Raw genomic sequence first — 14,912 nt, 5'->3', positions numbered from 1 at the left:
CCGGATATATGTTTTGTTTGCAATAAACTCCCACTCCATCGAAGCTGGCGGAATCGAAATATACGGAGCTAATTCGGCCTCAGTGCAGTAAACAAAGAGCGCACACACCTCTTTTTTTAAATTATAATCATGCAATAAAAAGTTCGGGTTGATTTTTCTGTTGGCGTATTTTAAAAAAATCAATGAGCAATGAGCTGTTGTTTTTGTTATCATAAACATTTTTATTTGAATTATATAACATTCTAAAATACTCATAGTTTTCCAATAAAACTTGTTGACTGTAAGCTGTTATAATTGTTGACTGTATAATTGTTAACTGTGAGACCTTGGTAGGCTATATGGTATTAGACGCCTAGACGGTATTAGAGGGGGTGCCATGGTTCATGGTTCCAATAAAAATAAGAATATAAAAAAAAGAATAGCATAAGGCCATGTAAAAATCGCAAATTCTATTTTCATTCGATGTGAAAGACAATAAACAATGAAACATAAAAATTGATTAAAAATTTGAATTTCAACAAGTTTAACAGTTGCAAGGATTCGAACCATATTCATAGGATGCATGGGATACACACTACATGCATATAACCTGTCTTTTTAAAAGAGTCCCGCTTTTATTTCATAAAAGATAATAAAAATTAACTTATAAGATTAATCTACTTAAATTTCTTTATTCTCTATATCCTTCCCACTCAAAAACTCTTATTTTCATCATAAAAACTGCAGCATAATGTAGCGTAAATAGGTTACTATATACAGAAAGAATAGGTACCGGGTGGTTGAGTGGGTTAAGGCGCCGCTTAATCTGTTCGATTGGAATTCAGAAATTCTCATTGGAATTTTCACCTCACTGGACCACTTATTCCGACCTACTGATTGGTGTATTTGGATATGAAGTCTACGTTTGGCCCACCACTACGTTCATCGTAGCTTCACTTAATCGGTGAAGCACGGTGAAGTGGAGTGGGCGGTCGCCCGGGTGTGATCTTTCACGGTCTCTGTCCGCGGCGTTTCGCTTGACGTAGAAGCGATTATACAAGTACACTATTTTATCGTTAAATCCATTGCATGGGACTGATCAAGGATGATTCGTGTTGCTGAGGTATTTAGTGTTACCGTACATCTCATTACCCTGCCTCAGTGCGCGCAATAATTCTTCAAGAGTGCCGGAAGGAATGTTTAGTCTGCCTGATTTTATTTTTACGAGAGCAATTTAATATGTTCCGTATTGAATTGCTTCAGTTGATGTTTTATAAAAAATTCAACTTTAGTTAAATTTGGAAATCACCCGACGTTTTGTTCTCCCTCGGAAGGTTGTCTGAAAGTTGTCGGAAAAGTACGGTTGTCTGCCTTTCGCTCTCTAGTGGTCAATTCGTTAACTAAAATTAAAAATGCTCTCTTTTTTAAATTAAAGAACGCTCTCTGAATCTGATGAATTTATTTAAAAACAGAATATTTTTCATTATTTCACTTTTTCTTTTCATGATGTTTACAAAAGAAGCAGAGAAGTCACGAAAAAAAACTAGTCAAAGCAAAGTACGTAGGCAATTTGACAAAATGACAATGTTCGTCCTCGTTCATGGCTTGTCAAGTTGTCGTCTGCAATTTTGATGTCGAGCTCGAGTCTGTTCGTGTACTAAACTAATAGCACCATGCTAATAGGATTTCATCACGTTTTGTCGTCGATCTTCAGATTTTCACTTGTGATTTCGAATATTGTAATCGGTGAGTAAAATCGACAAATTGGAGTGTAATTAAATGCGAATGCTACACAATATTACGATCATAGGTTATGACAGTCCTAGGTATTCATTCGAACTTGCCTTGGTGAGTCTTCAGGAGATTCTTTCCACGTGTTGAATATCGGGTTTGATGCTTCATGCTTGAATGACTTGTTATTTCAAGTTTTAGAAAAGATGCCATGTAGAACTGCAATTTTTGCTATTGCTTGACTTTGACTCTTGTTCTCGTGGTTTAGTTACACATGTTTTTGCATACAATTTATTTAGGTGTTAGCGTTTAGTAACAAAGATTTAGGGTACTTGGTAAACATACATCATGTTTCGATTAATAATCTTGGTTTCAGTCCCAAAAACCAATTTGAACATCTTTTGAAAGGATGGACATGTTCAACAAACTTCTTGAACATCGGATCAACTGTAGATCTAAAAAAAGTATCAAGTATGATGGTCTCAAATTCTATTTAATTATTTACAGGGATTAATATACTGACTTGAGCTGAGCTGGTGCCTTCGAGCAGACGATTGGAGAACTCGGTTTTAAGGTGCCGGCTTCTTTTTCCACACTATAGTGATGTCCAAGATATGTAAGGTGAGATGTCTAATTACATTATCATTGGATTTGTACTTGCCTTAAACTAATTGGGGTTTCTTTGATCTGTTTTGCACAGGAGGATTAGACAAGGGCCTGTTTACCGACTTGCGAAGATAAATGCTAAATCACAAGGGACATCACCCCTGCTGGAGATGAGCCATTGAATTTACTTTTGTCCAGGGATCGTCACCTGCATTGCCATGAGCCGCTGGCCAAGGTAGGACACTTTATTGTTATGTTTCCACCTTCTTGTTATTGTTCCCGTTTAACACTGCACTTCTTCGTTTGTTTTCCCGTTCTCCTTGCGTCGTCTTGAGGACACTTTGCAATTTTGATGTTGAATTTTCGCATTAGTTTTCTGTTGATGACCTTCAGCTGTCAATACCACCAGCCTCCATAAAATTTGATTTATAAAATGTCGATCGTTTTTACAATTCCGTCCTTTCTGCCGTGTAAACGAACGCAAGGCGAACACACTTTTTATTGACGTTTTTGTCTTCGGACGTCAGTTTGTTTTGGAACGTTCATTTAGGATTTGGCCTTTGTGTTGACATACACTTCAAGTTTTTTCGCCTGACATATTGAGGTATTTTGTCGGCACCAGTTTTTTTTTAAGAATCTGTGGAGAGATGTCGACTACCTGAAAAATCATCATCCATTGTCAATAAATTGACTTGATAATTTAATATGAAACGACGATGCTGGTAACTTGGTAACGAAGCAAACGAGCAAAAAGAAAAGGAACAAAAGAGACAGGGCACAAGTATATACAACACTAGCACCACCTGGTAAATAAGAAATCCAAGTAGCACCATGCATTTTTGACAATAGTTTTTTTTCAATAGTTTTTGTGCGAATACAACGAATGAGCTATGTCCAACGTTAGTAAGTTTTAGAGTTCTTACGTTAGATTTCAATAGAACTGTGCAAGTGTTATCGTTTCTTTGATGCGATTAAAAATTGGGGGGTTATAGGATTCTTCTTACTTGATAATGCGAAAATTCTTTTGCACCAGCTGACGATGCTTAAGAGTTGAGTCTTATGATGCTATCTCTACGATGATGATGCCATCATCGTTGATATCGACACTCAGTTTTTCTTAACTTTTAGTCGGAGATCTATCCCATTTCATCAACTGCTTGCTTTGATTCTATTTTGGCGTATTTTGGTTTGCTCCCATCGCTTTTCTGCTTCTTATTCTTTAATTCATTTCCCATTTATGAGTGACTGAACTTTGCGTTCCAAGGGGGAGAACAAATTCTAAATGTACGTTTTCGAACTTGATTCAAGCTTTTTGCCAACTACCGGGTTGCGCAATATCCTTTTCTAAATTTGCTCGCTCTCTTTTTTTGACTTCTTTTTGACGTTTTTGGTCTTCCTCAATCCTGTTCTTGATTGCAGTTTGAATATCCTGCTTATTTGCTTCATGGCTGATATGCATCGCCACCAAAACTTGTTGGATCAACTGCCCCAACAAGTCGAAAGCGTCGCACACTTCCGCTGACAGTTTCTGTCCGTCGTCAGCTGCTTTTTAAATGTAATATTCAAACCGCCTGAGCACCAACTTTTCTATGATGGCGATTTTATTATCGGATTTGATTATTTTGACGCAATCTTTGACGTAACCAGGCACTTGGGCCACGTGTCACTGAATCTTTTCCATAGTGGTATGCGCTTTCATGAAAGCACTGTAACTTTTACCCATTTCCGTTCCATATAGAAAATAATGCACTATAACTAAGTACCCTGGTGATTTTGGCGCCGGTGTGGTTAGTTTCCTTAGTTGCTGACAAAAAATTCGTTCTTCAGTGGACAGGCAACCTTTGGGGTGATATCATGGCCTGGCCAAAAAAGTTTGTTTTTTGGCCAATTTTTTTACTAATTGAAGACAGAATTTCGACCGCCCATACCGCTTGCACTAGCACTGACGCTAAAACTCGACAAAACGACAACACACTGTTCTAAATGTGGAAGAATGTTGGATATTTCTATAGCATCCCCTTCCTAAATCCAAGAAATACTTTTTCTAAAGAGATATTTACAGTGTGTTCCTGTCTGTATGCAAATAGTTGTAACACATGGAAACAGTTATACATTGAACAATAATCAACGTGCGTGAATAGGTGGTCATTGGTCTTCTAATTGAAATTTGAAATAAATCTTCTGTAACGTCAAGTCAACTAACGACTAGTTTATTACAGTATCAGCGAAATAAAGAACAAACACTTTTATAATAACGCCGAAGTGTATAGATACCTAAGTCCCAAGCTCTTTTTAGTATGAAATCCCCGTTGAAAGTTTTTAAAAATTAATAAAGCAAAGAAGAAACGTGATAAAAACTTTGGCATCGTCAAACATCAATATCCCTTTCCAGTTTTTCTTTGATGTCTGACAAAAATCTTGAAGAGTAGTTTGGGGGAATTTCCGTCGCAGGTTTCTTGTTGTATTTTTTTGCAATTTGGTTGTTGTAAGTGGCTAAAATGTATTCACGCAATGGCAATTCTTCGTTGATGCGAGGATCTTTCCATCCGGGAAAAACCTTGGCATAGTCTCTGTATCGATACTTGACAGTCAAATCTCCGTCAAGGTAAAATGAACCGTCTTTTTCGTAAGATTGTTGGCATGTCGTGTGAACCAAGTCATCAGTGTGTATGTAAGATAATCCTGCAACTCCCCCTGGTTGATGGACTGTATCATGAGGTCTGTCTTGTGTGTCGTGATTGGCTGGTTCCATGCACAGACTTTTACACATGCGACAAAAAGCGTCGCATCGAGGCATTGCTGCCTTATCGTTTACTTTTTTCATGTGCTGGACTACTTTTGGACTCAATTCTTTTGAATAGTCTTTTTTATCTTTAATAGCCTCTTGCTTTTCTAGCACTTCAATCAATTTTGACAAGCAGGTCTTTTGAAATTCCTCCTTCTCTTCGTTGTCGCAGTCTTCGTATTCGTCACTGCAGTCAATTCGAAATGCCGAGAATAAAATTTCGCTCTGCAAGTAACCATCCAAAAATTCTTTTCGTAAATGATCAACAAAAGTTTGCGCTTTTTCTTTGTCGACTTCGACTGCTGCCGCCTTTTTAATTGCTTTTCTCAAATGATATCTGAAAGTTTGCCATTCATCGTCGATGTTGGGGACCTTTTGAGCGATTAAGAGGTGGAGAACGTCTGCGTAAAACGTCTGAGGATAACGTAAATAATCGAGTACTTGGTCGAGTTGCTCTCTTTCCAGCAAGTCGATCAAATGGAGATCCATGTGCTTTTGCATGAATCTGGCGTCGTATAGCCAACGCTCGTTTCGAATTCCTTGAAACGTCTTTTGCACCATTTCATTTTCAAATGCTGCAAAAAAAATGGGAAGCAATTAAATTATTGATACTTTTGCTGGTGATATAATTAAAATTACCTGGAATAATTTGTTCTTCCAAAATGTCTGCCATGCTAGAAGCAAACAGGCTAGTCTTTGCCACGCCGTTTGAGACCATCATGAAATGCTCATGCAGATTTTCTTTATTTGACTTGAGTTTCGCAGGCACCGAGTTTTCTTTTCCCCATTGATCTTGTACTTTTTCCATCAATTGGACTGTAAGTACCATACCGTACTGAAACATATTCTGAACAACGGAATTATCAGTAATGTGGCATTCGCGGAGTTTTGAATCTATTTCACGAATAACATGAGAAACGATGGAATCATCATAACAGGACGTCCCAGCTGCGATTCTGTTGACGGCGGCGTTAACAGAATCAGCACACTTGATGATGGAATTTTGTTTCTTCCTTTCTTTCTCATTGCCGTTGCCATTAAAAAAGCGAAAAATCTGTCGTTTAAACAAATCCAACGGTTGAAAGCCACTTGACATTTTGTCTTCTCTATTCTTCACAACTAGCAGGTTAGGTTCAATAAGGAATGTTTCAGTCCATTTTATTTCAATTTGTTTTTTCTTAATCACGCTGCTGTTTTGAAACACCTTCTTTATTTCTCCTTGTACGTCTGTGGTAGGAAATTCTTTATTCGCTTCATCCAAATATCTTTGGAACATTTCTTCAAATTTGTTATTCTTTTCACTTTCTTTCCAGTCGGTAACTTTTGAATTCTTGAAAAATGCGTTGATTTCCTGACGCATCTTTTTTTTGTATTCTTCCACACGATTTTCGTAATTGAACAGTGAATCGTAGGCGTATTTCAGTTTTAATCTCCAATTAAAATCTTGGTAGTTCTTGTTGCGATTCCACATATTTTGAAATTGGAGTTCCCACTTTTCTTGGCCTTTTTTGTTCACCACATTATCCACATCTTTATCTAATTCCTCTTTATCAAGATGTACTTCATTGTGAAGTTTGTCTTCGAAGTCTTTAAAGGGAACTGAAGTTTTTTTTTCTTCGGTCGATTTTATCATTTCTTGTTTTACTTTTTTGAAGGACTTTTCGTAAGTCTCAGCCAATTTTCGTTCAATCATTTTGTACTCGAAATCCAATTGGTCAAACATAGCATGTTCCATCACAGTGACAAAAGTGAAGGTGAAATTGGCGGAGCAGATACAATTCCAGACATTTTTTATGTAATTGGAAATTTCGCTGATGGCTCTACTTTTCCACATTTTACCGCCTTCGATCTTTGTCACGCGTTGATGGATATGTTCCCGAAATTGGACGAGTTCTTCTCCGTATTCTTCATCCGGTACATCCCCTGGAGGTTTGGTTTGTTTATTGACGTTTCCCAAAATGCAGACGTCACTACGCGACGACGAGTTGGTCGAGGTGAGATTGAAATTGGCGAAAGGACTTTCCAACTTCAAATTACTCGAATTGCCAGTCATATTTTGAACTTGACTGAAAGCTTCATGGAGTGAAGTCCCCAGCGTTTGAATGATGGTGTCTAATTTGTTTTTCTGTTTCGTGTCGATCCGATTGTAAACGAAGAAGATCCTTGAGCTGAGTCGGCCTCCGTTGTCTTCGGCCAGTTGGGATCCTTGGTAGGCCATTAAAACGATCGGCAGAATCTCCTTGACGGCCGCATCGTTCTCACCCGGGATGACGATGATGGTCGCGTCCGACAATAAAATGCTCAGAGTTGCCATTTGATTGTCGCGTTTTTCGCTGCCGGCTAGGCCGTGATATTCCGGTGATCGAGTCCCTTCCGTGTCCAGCAGTAAAATGTAGTCGTACTCGGGACGGCCCTCGACGGCCAGCAGCTGCATGTTGACACCCCGAGTGCATTGGCCGACGCTGGTCCTCATTCGGATGCCGAACATTGTGTTGAGCAAAGTCGATTTGCCGCTGCTCTGAACGCCCATGACGGACAAGACGAAGACGCGTTTTCCTTCCACCAATTTGCCCAGTTGGAGTAAAACTTTTTCCACCCATTGCAAGTGGATCAAATTGGAATCGCCGTCTAGTAGTTCAAGGCAGAATCCGTCCAGTAAATGCTGAGCTGCCAGTTGAGGGATTTTCTGAATTATCGGCGAACGCTCTTTCGGTTCCGTGTCGGTGTAGAGATGACTCAGTTCCCTCCACAAATGTTCCATGTTGAGTGCACTTTCTATCAGGTTGGATTTAGCATCGTGAAGTTGTTCTTTTGCTGACTCTAGATCTTTTCCATCAGCCGCTTTGTGTAATTTCTCGTAATACGACGTTGACAACGTCTGAACTTTTTTCAAAAGTGGGTCAAGTTCCTTTTCACCGCAAGTGGCCAATTCTTTCTCCATCATCCGGATGGACAAAACGCGAGAACAAGGGTATTGGTTGTCAAGAAAACTCAGAAACAATTGAATTAATTTGTTACTTTCAACCTGACGGGTTGAATATCGACGTCTTTTTTGAATAGCTTTGATGTTTTCTTCTTCGTCACGCCAAATTTCTTCTTTCAGTCGGTTGGCCATTTTGACCTCTGTGTGTTTCGCTTCTTGCAAAAATAATTTCTGAAGCAGAAATTCGTTTTTCTTCACATTTGCCAAATTTTGTACCAACTGTCCAATTCTCGACTCAATTTCTTTCGGTGACACGCACCCCAGGGAGCTGTACCCTTCCGCTTCTAAAATGGGAATTTTGTGTAATTCCCATCGATTCGCTGCAAAATTAGGTTGCTCTACCGTTATCTTTAGGCTCTCAACAATTCGATATTTTATTTCAATTTTAGATGCGTCTGAAAGTTCGTCTTCGATGTAAAAATGAGAGAATCCATTGACTTCATTTCGTTTAGTACTCGGCCTGCCCAACGACGGTTTCCAAATACAATTAATTGACTTGTTAGTCGCCACTCTGAGTGAAGCGTCTTCTGAATCCATTTCCCTTTTTTTCTCTTCTGTCATAAATGAAGAGAAGAAACTCTCCGACTCGACAGTTGAATCCTCAACCATAAAACAATCGGCAAAACGTCGCAGAAATGACCACAGTGGCCTGAAATCTCCAATGACGTGAGCGACCAAGACGTTTTGAATCGTTTGGTTGCCGGACCCTTCCGTCACAATGCAACCACACGCAATTTCGGCCAACATAATTTCTGAAGTGATATTTCTCTTTGACAAATCGAGGGAATGGAGGCTGTCAATGTGGAAGACGCTCTTCAGAATGTCGCAAGTCCTACTCTTGTCCCTCTGTCGGCAGGAAATGACAGCGACGCGTAGTAAGGACTTGTCATCACCCAGACTGATAAAGTTGACCCTGGGCAGGGTAACGTGCCTTAGCAAGTTTAGATAGTGCTTCTTGGATTCTGGAACGAACAGCGGGATGGCAGCTCTTCTTTCCAGCAACAGACGACAAATCTCAGCAATGCCGGTCGCGTCAAATTCGTCAATGAGTTGCAACATCGTATCGTAAACGCCGTCTGCCCAAGAATTAGTGCCTTCATGGTTTTCTACAGATAAGAACAAAAAAATAATAAATAATTAAAACAGTGACAACAGTTTTTTTTCCGAATTACTGTTGATGTCTTTTTCCGTAATGATTTCCAATTTCAGTTCAATCCGAAGGCGATAGCGCAAACAGTTCATCATGGCTATTTGAAATCTGTCTCTCCCCTGGACTTGATTATTGAAAGGTCGGTCGATCAGGAACGCAGCGTAAGGCTTTTTCTTGTCACTAGGGTTGAAGTTGTTAATTCTTGAAACAACATCGGCCGATGAAATCCTCTCGTTGGGATTGGTCTTCAACATGTCCATGATGATAGCGGCCATGGGATGTTCTTTTATATCTACAATGATGACGCACCCAAATTTAATTTGTTAGTTTTAAAATCTGGCTTATTAAGTAACGGAACATACTTCTCAGATTGACTGGCTCATTCTTGACAATGTTTTGTAGAAAATTTATAGGTGAACGAACAAAAGGAAGATGGCCGTCTAATAGATAATAGCCAAAAACAAGTCCCGCGGTGTAAACGTCGCTCATGACCGTTCCTCTTTGATGTGCTGTTTCATCTTTTCCATTTTTTTCTTTTCGATTTTTGATTTCCAATATTTCAGGGGCATACCAATTATCGGTGCCTCTGTTTGATCCACTGATGGAGTGACTTCCTCTTTCGTTGACTAATTTGCTGAACCCGAAATCGGCCCATTTCATTACGACTTTTTCTCCAGTGGTATCCACCCAGATGAGAACGTTTTCGGGTTTGAGGTCTCCATGGATCAATCCCATTTCATGAATATGTGCCAATCCCTTGGCCAACTGACGGAAAACTTCTTTTTCTGGGGGCATGGGTCCACAGTATTTTTTCGGGTTCGTCTTATCCAAGAATTTTTGATCCAGCGATGCCTGGCAAAATTCCAGCGCATAATATCTAATGGGATAGAACAAAAATATTAAGTGTTGGTTTTCTTTTTAAAACCACCTGCAATATTCACCTGAAATCACTGTCGCTTTCAACGTGATAAAGTTTGACGACATTGGGATGGTCAAGCTTTTGCAGAGCCTCATCTTCTTTGTTATTTTCACATTTGGTTTTCTCAATTCGCTTGACTGCAACTTTTTTGCCGTTCCATTCTCCTTCAAAAACGGTTCCGTAAGGACCTTTTCCTAAAATTGCGTTTTTCTTGATTTTTATCGACAGAAAATCACTTTGGTGTAAAAAAAAAAAAAAAAAAAATTAACAAAACAAGTTTATTTAAGTGGAATTGGTAAACAGAAGCCAAATATCAACAAGCGTCAAGTATGGGATATCGACAGCATCTAAACAAAAATTTTCAACTCTTACTCAACTTGCTGCTGTAAAATGATATTGCAACTTAATATTGAACTTTTGATGGTGATCGTAAATACCCAATTAAACGTCTCTTTGCCCGTCTATTTTTTGGGGTGGTGGTGGTGGTGGTGGTGGGGGGGGGGGGGGGGGGGTTGTCCTAGACATTAACGGCTCTCTTATCATTCAATGGACTTTTGAACTTGTACTTTACGTTGAATTGGTTGCCATTTTCCCGCTACTGCCTTTGTGCAGGTAAGAAAGTTTCTTAGGCTTCTCTACAGTAGTAAAATCGAGTAAAATACTATGAGGCTGCTGGCGCACCAGAAGTTTATTGACAATTATCCTAACTTCAAAGAAGAACATTGGAAGAGAGAGGGAAACAAACGTTGGTTTTTCTCTCTCGTTAACGATGTCATACTTGTAACATTTAACGCAGTCGCCTCGTTAAAGTTGTTTCTCTATTGGATACTTAAGCCGTATTAAGGACTGAATATGAATGACGATTAAAATAGATAATAAATGGTTATTTTGTTCAATTACACTGCCACCATTATTTTCAAGATTTCTAATTAGGGTTTGGGATTGAAAAAAAAAAAACAGTATTATTTTCTTACCAGCCAGATTCCCTCAGACGATCGATAATCTTCTCGCCCAATCCGTGATGGTTGCCTCTAGCACAATCGAGAGGAGTAAGTCCTTGTTTGTCGACACAATTCACGTCCACCATTTCAGTATTGAGGAGGAGCTCGATGAGATCCATCGATTCTGCATTCCTTGCGGCCATGTGAAGAGGGGTGACTCCGTTCTTGTCAGCGATGCCAGGGTCGGCTCCCATTTCGATCAGACGACGAGCATTGATTGTAACAGGGTTGGGTTTCTTAATTGCGTAATGGAGTGGCGCCCTTCCGTCGTTGTCAACTGAGTTGATGTTGTATTGTCCGGTTTTCAGAATGATGTCGATGAGTTCCGTCGTCTCTTCATTCCTTGCCGCCAAATGCAGTGGAGTGATTCCGTTCTTGTCGGCAATGTTGGGATCAGCTCCCAGTTGAATCAGACGTGGAACATTTTTTGTAGAAACTGATCCGTTTATTGCGTGATGAAGAGGTGTCCATCCATCTTTGTCAACTCCGTTGATGTCGAACTTTCCCGTTTTCAGGATTGCGTCGATGAGATCCGTCGTCTTTGCATACGCTGTCGCCATGTGAAGTGCGTTCGTTCCGTTTTCTCCCCATGGCATCACGCTAACATCTTGTCCATTTTCTATCAAGAAACGAATCATTTCTATTTTCGGATCTTCTTTGATGTGACCTTGTACCGATGTCGCAATTTTCTTCGGTTCGTAATTGTCTCCTTCTGCCTTTGCGGCCATTTTTTCCCTTAACAGATTGGCGATTTTTTCACCGAGCCCGTGCATGTTCATCTTTGCGTAATGTAGCGCATTGTTTTCTTTGTTGTCTAAACAGTTGACGTTCGTGTCTTTGTGATTGAGGAGTAGTTTGACGATGTCCAAGTCTTTTGCACAACTGGCCGCCAAATGAAGTGGAGTGCGTCCAATTTCATCAGCGACGTTGGGGTTGGCTCCTTTTGATAACAGGAGGCGAGAAGTAGTCAGGTTTGATGTTGCAATTGCTATGTTGAGGGCAGTTATTCCAGATTGGTTTCGGTGGTCAATATCAAATTTGTAGTTATTCACCAGAAATAAGTCGAGAATGTCGGATTCTTGAACACAAGTCTCTGCCGCCACATGAAATGGAGTGATTCCATTCTTGTCAGCAATGGTGGGATCGGCTCCCTTTTCTAGCAGATGGCGAGCATTTATTGCAGCATTAGATCCCATTAATGCGTAATGGAGCGCTGTCCATCCGTCAAGGTCAACTCCGTTGATTTCGAATTCTCCAATTTCCAGAATGAAGTCGATCAGATCGGTCGTCTTTGCGAATTCCGATGCCAAATGGAGTGCGTTACATTTTTGTTCCTCCCATTTCAGTGTGCTGATATCTGCTCCAATTACTTCGGATAGACCACGAACGGTTTTCACGTCCGAATTCATGATTGCATTAACCAGAGTCATTGTAAATACCATACCGACTTTATCCTCCATTTTGACTGTATTGTCGCCGATGGCGTGTGCAATGCTACCGACTTTAGCCTTGAAGTTGTTTATTTCTCTAATCTTTTCATACATTGATGGAATGTGCCGGTTGGGCTGTTTTTCCCGGTCGGTTCCTGCCTCCATAGCAGCGCCTTTCTTCTCCATCAGATTGGCCATTGCTCCGCCGAGTCCGTAATCGTTGCTGGATTTTGAGCGACGTAGTTTGTCTTGTTGTTTTGCAGAATTCAGCTCCTCTAAAACTTGAGGATTTTCGACTTGTTCCTCGCTGGCCATTCCTTTTGCCACCAACAGTTTCATAATTTCGTCTCCCAAATCGTGCTTGTTACAGTAGGCGTTACGTAAAAGCATTGCGTCTTTTTTGTACTGGTCAAGTTCTCCTTCGTTAATATTCTCTAATAACAAATTCATGATTTTCATGTCCTGTGCAAAGTATGCAGCCACGTGAAGTGGAGTAATGCCACCATTGTCTTGACAATTGATGTCTGCGCCCTTTTTGATCAAATGCTCGGCCGTGATTTCATTGGATTTGAAGGCGGCGTAATGAAGTGCAGTCACTCCATTTTCATTTGGATCGTTCACGTCGCCCATCCCTTTGACTTTTTGGGCTTCCAGCAGTAGATCAATGATAGCATTACCGTCTCTTTGCCGTGCTGCCAAATGAAGAGAAGACGTACCGTTTTTGTCGAAAACGTTGGGATTGGCTCCGTTTTCTATTAATTTTTGAACAGTGATGTCGTTAGATAGATAAGTGGCCAAATGGAGAGCCGTTTGTCCGTGTTCGTCTGCATCGTCAACTTTGACTTTGCTATGAGCTAGGAGCAAATCGAAGATCTCCATTTCCTTTGTGGCAATGGCCGCCAAATGAAGTGCGTTCATCCCGGATCCATCGGGCGTCGTTGGATCGGCATTCATTGGATCTTCTAGAAGATGTCGAACCATTTCAGTTTTTGAAAACGTAATCGCAAAGTTGAGCAGGGTTAGTCCGTATTGAGTGATGTCCATGTTGCACTTCCCGCCTTTAGTAATTGCATCAAACAGAAGGGTATTTTCTAAAAGAATTAGAGTGAATAAAGGATGGCAGGACTCGACAACAAACGTTAGGACGTTGATTAAATCAAACAGTTCGGTTTTTCGGTCATTTTCGAAAGGAGGGGGACACTCAAGATAACCCTCCTTGTATTCGTATCCTTCTTCGGTAATTTGTTTGCTGACGAAAGTGACCAAGGATTGGCAGTTGGATTTCATGAGGTGCTGGTACTTTTCCGGAATGATCTGCTGGGCCCAAAGTAATGCAAAAAGATACTTGATCGTACCTTTTCCTTTCAATCCTTCTACAACCAGCTCAACGTTTTTTCGCGGGTTGCCATCCAACATGTCCTTGACGTTTTTTTTGTCGGGGGATCGTTGCAAGACGATGTAGTCTAGGTTCTTTTCTAGTGACCACCAGTAAACGTTTTCATCGTCTGCTCTTCTACATGTCGTCTTGAAAACGATGAAAACGTGAAATGCCTGGATCAAATCTTTCGCTTTGCCCGTGCTGCTTTGGTGGATTTCGAATTCAGCGATTTGCGAATTCTTGTCCAGGTCTTTTAAAACGTCTGGCATTTCAGGTAGGCCTATTTCAGCTTCAGCTTCTTTGAAATCTTTCAAAGTCTCTTCGTCGAGTAGAAATCGAAAGAGCGTAACTTCCGATATTTCGTGATCCTCTGGATCCACTTTAGGTTGATCGCCAGCATCGGGCACAAAGCACAACTTTTGCTTGTACTTGCCTGGGTCTGTACTCGCCTTAGCGGCCTTAGCTTTGCTCTCCATGCTAACTTTTTATCACAAATGTTTTCAAAACAAAATTAGTTTTTCTTTCTTATTGTAAATTAGTAAAATTACTTTGCTTACCCTTCGCAGTAGGTTCCAGCACTTGTGCGATGTATCCGTTAGTGTTGAATCGACGAAATGAACTGATTAGATGCCAATGCATTTTGTCAATTTTATCACGAAGGGCCCCCTCCAAGGGCAGGATAAGGGAGATCCTCCCATTTTACTCCACCTAAGATCTCATTTTTCATTTCTTGTTTTTGTTCGTCAGTTGATTTCATCATCCTTGGCGTCAGCCACCCAATAAAATTCTCTTTTAAATTCATGGCTTTTTTGTGCAGTTTGATGATGCAGAAAACAGCAATGCACCATTTCCTTGCTGAGCCTGAAAAGCCGTTTTACGCGGGCGCCTTTAGCAGGATTATAGCGTCGACGTATAAAACATAGAAAGTGACAGCATATTATGTGTGGCGA

At 40.4% G+C, this 14,912-nt stretch overlaps 1 protein-coding gene and 1 long non-coding RNA gene across 3 annotated transcripts; one reads left to right on the top strand and one right to left on the bottom strand.

The window, feature by feature from the left end:
• The first annotated feature begins 1,625 nt into the window (after positions 1-1,625).
• Positions 1,626-2,754, top strand: LOC124319843. Of its 2 annotated transcripts, XR_006913549.1 has the most exons (4): positions 1,626-1,725; positions 1,790-1,827; positions 2,218-2,331; positions 2,411-2,754. It is a non-coding gene; the product is annotated as an uncharacterized LOC124319843 (long non-coding RNA). The 2 variants fall into 2 exon arrangements; XR_006913543.1 differs by lacking the exon at positions 1,790-1,827.
• Positions 2,755-4,505: 1,751 nt separating this feature from the next.
• LOC124320723 lies at positions 4,506-14,601 on the bottom strand. The gene is made up of 7 exons (XM_046783591.1): positions 14,520-14,601; positions 11,128-14,443; positions 10,176-10,388; positions 9,597-10,111; positions 9,257-9,526; positions 5,741-9,190; positions 4,506-5,676 (listed from the first exon to the last, which is right to left on the bottom strand). Exons 1-7 carry the CDS (start codon positions 14,599-14,601, stop codon positions 4,685-4,687), a joined length of 8,838 nt encoding a protein of 2,945 aa, XP_046639547.1. The 3' UTR covers positions 4,506-4,684.
• Positions 14,602-14,912: the final 311 nt, after the last annotated feature.

This window comes from Daphnia pulicaria, chromosome 1 (assembly GCF_021234035.1).
Source record: "Daphnia pulicaria isolate SC F1-1A chromosome 1, SC_F0-13Bv2, whole genome shotgun sequence".
Lineage (NCBI taxonomy): Eukaryota > Metazoa > Arthropoda > Branchiopoda > Diplostraca > Daphniidae > Daphnia > Daphnia pulicaria.
The sequence above is the reverse complement of the archived record's forward strand: the minus strand, read 5'-3'. Positions and strand labels throughout refer to the sequence as shown.

Bases quoted from the DNA above. Each gene is read 5' to 3' on its own strand.
- LOC124320723 (XM_046783591.1), bottom strand. From the start codon at position 14,601: ATGCATTGGCATCTAATCAGTTCATTTCGTCGATTCAACACTAACGGA. The intron at 14,444-14,519 runs GTAAGCAAAGTA...TGTGATAAAAAG, and splicing joins GCTGGAACCTACTGCGAAGG to TTAGCATGGAGAGCAAAGCT. The intron at 5,677-5,740 runs GTAATTTTAATT...TTTTTTTTGCAG, and splicing joins GGAAGAACAAATTATTCCAG to CATTTGAAAATGAAATGGTG.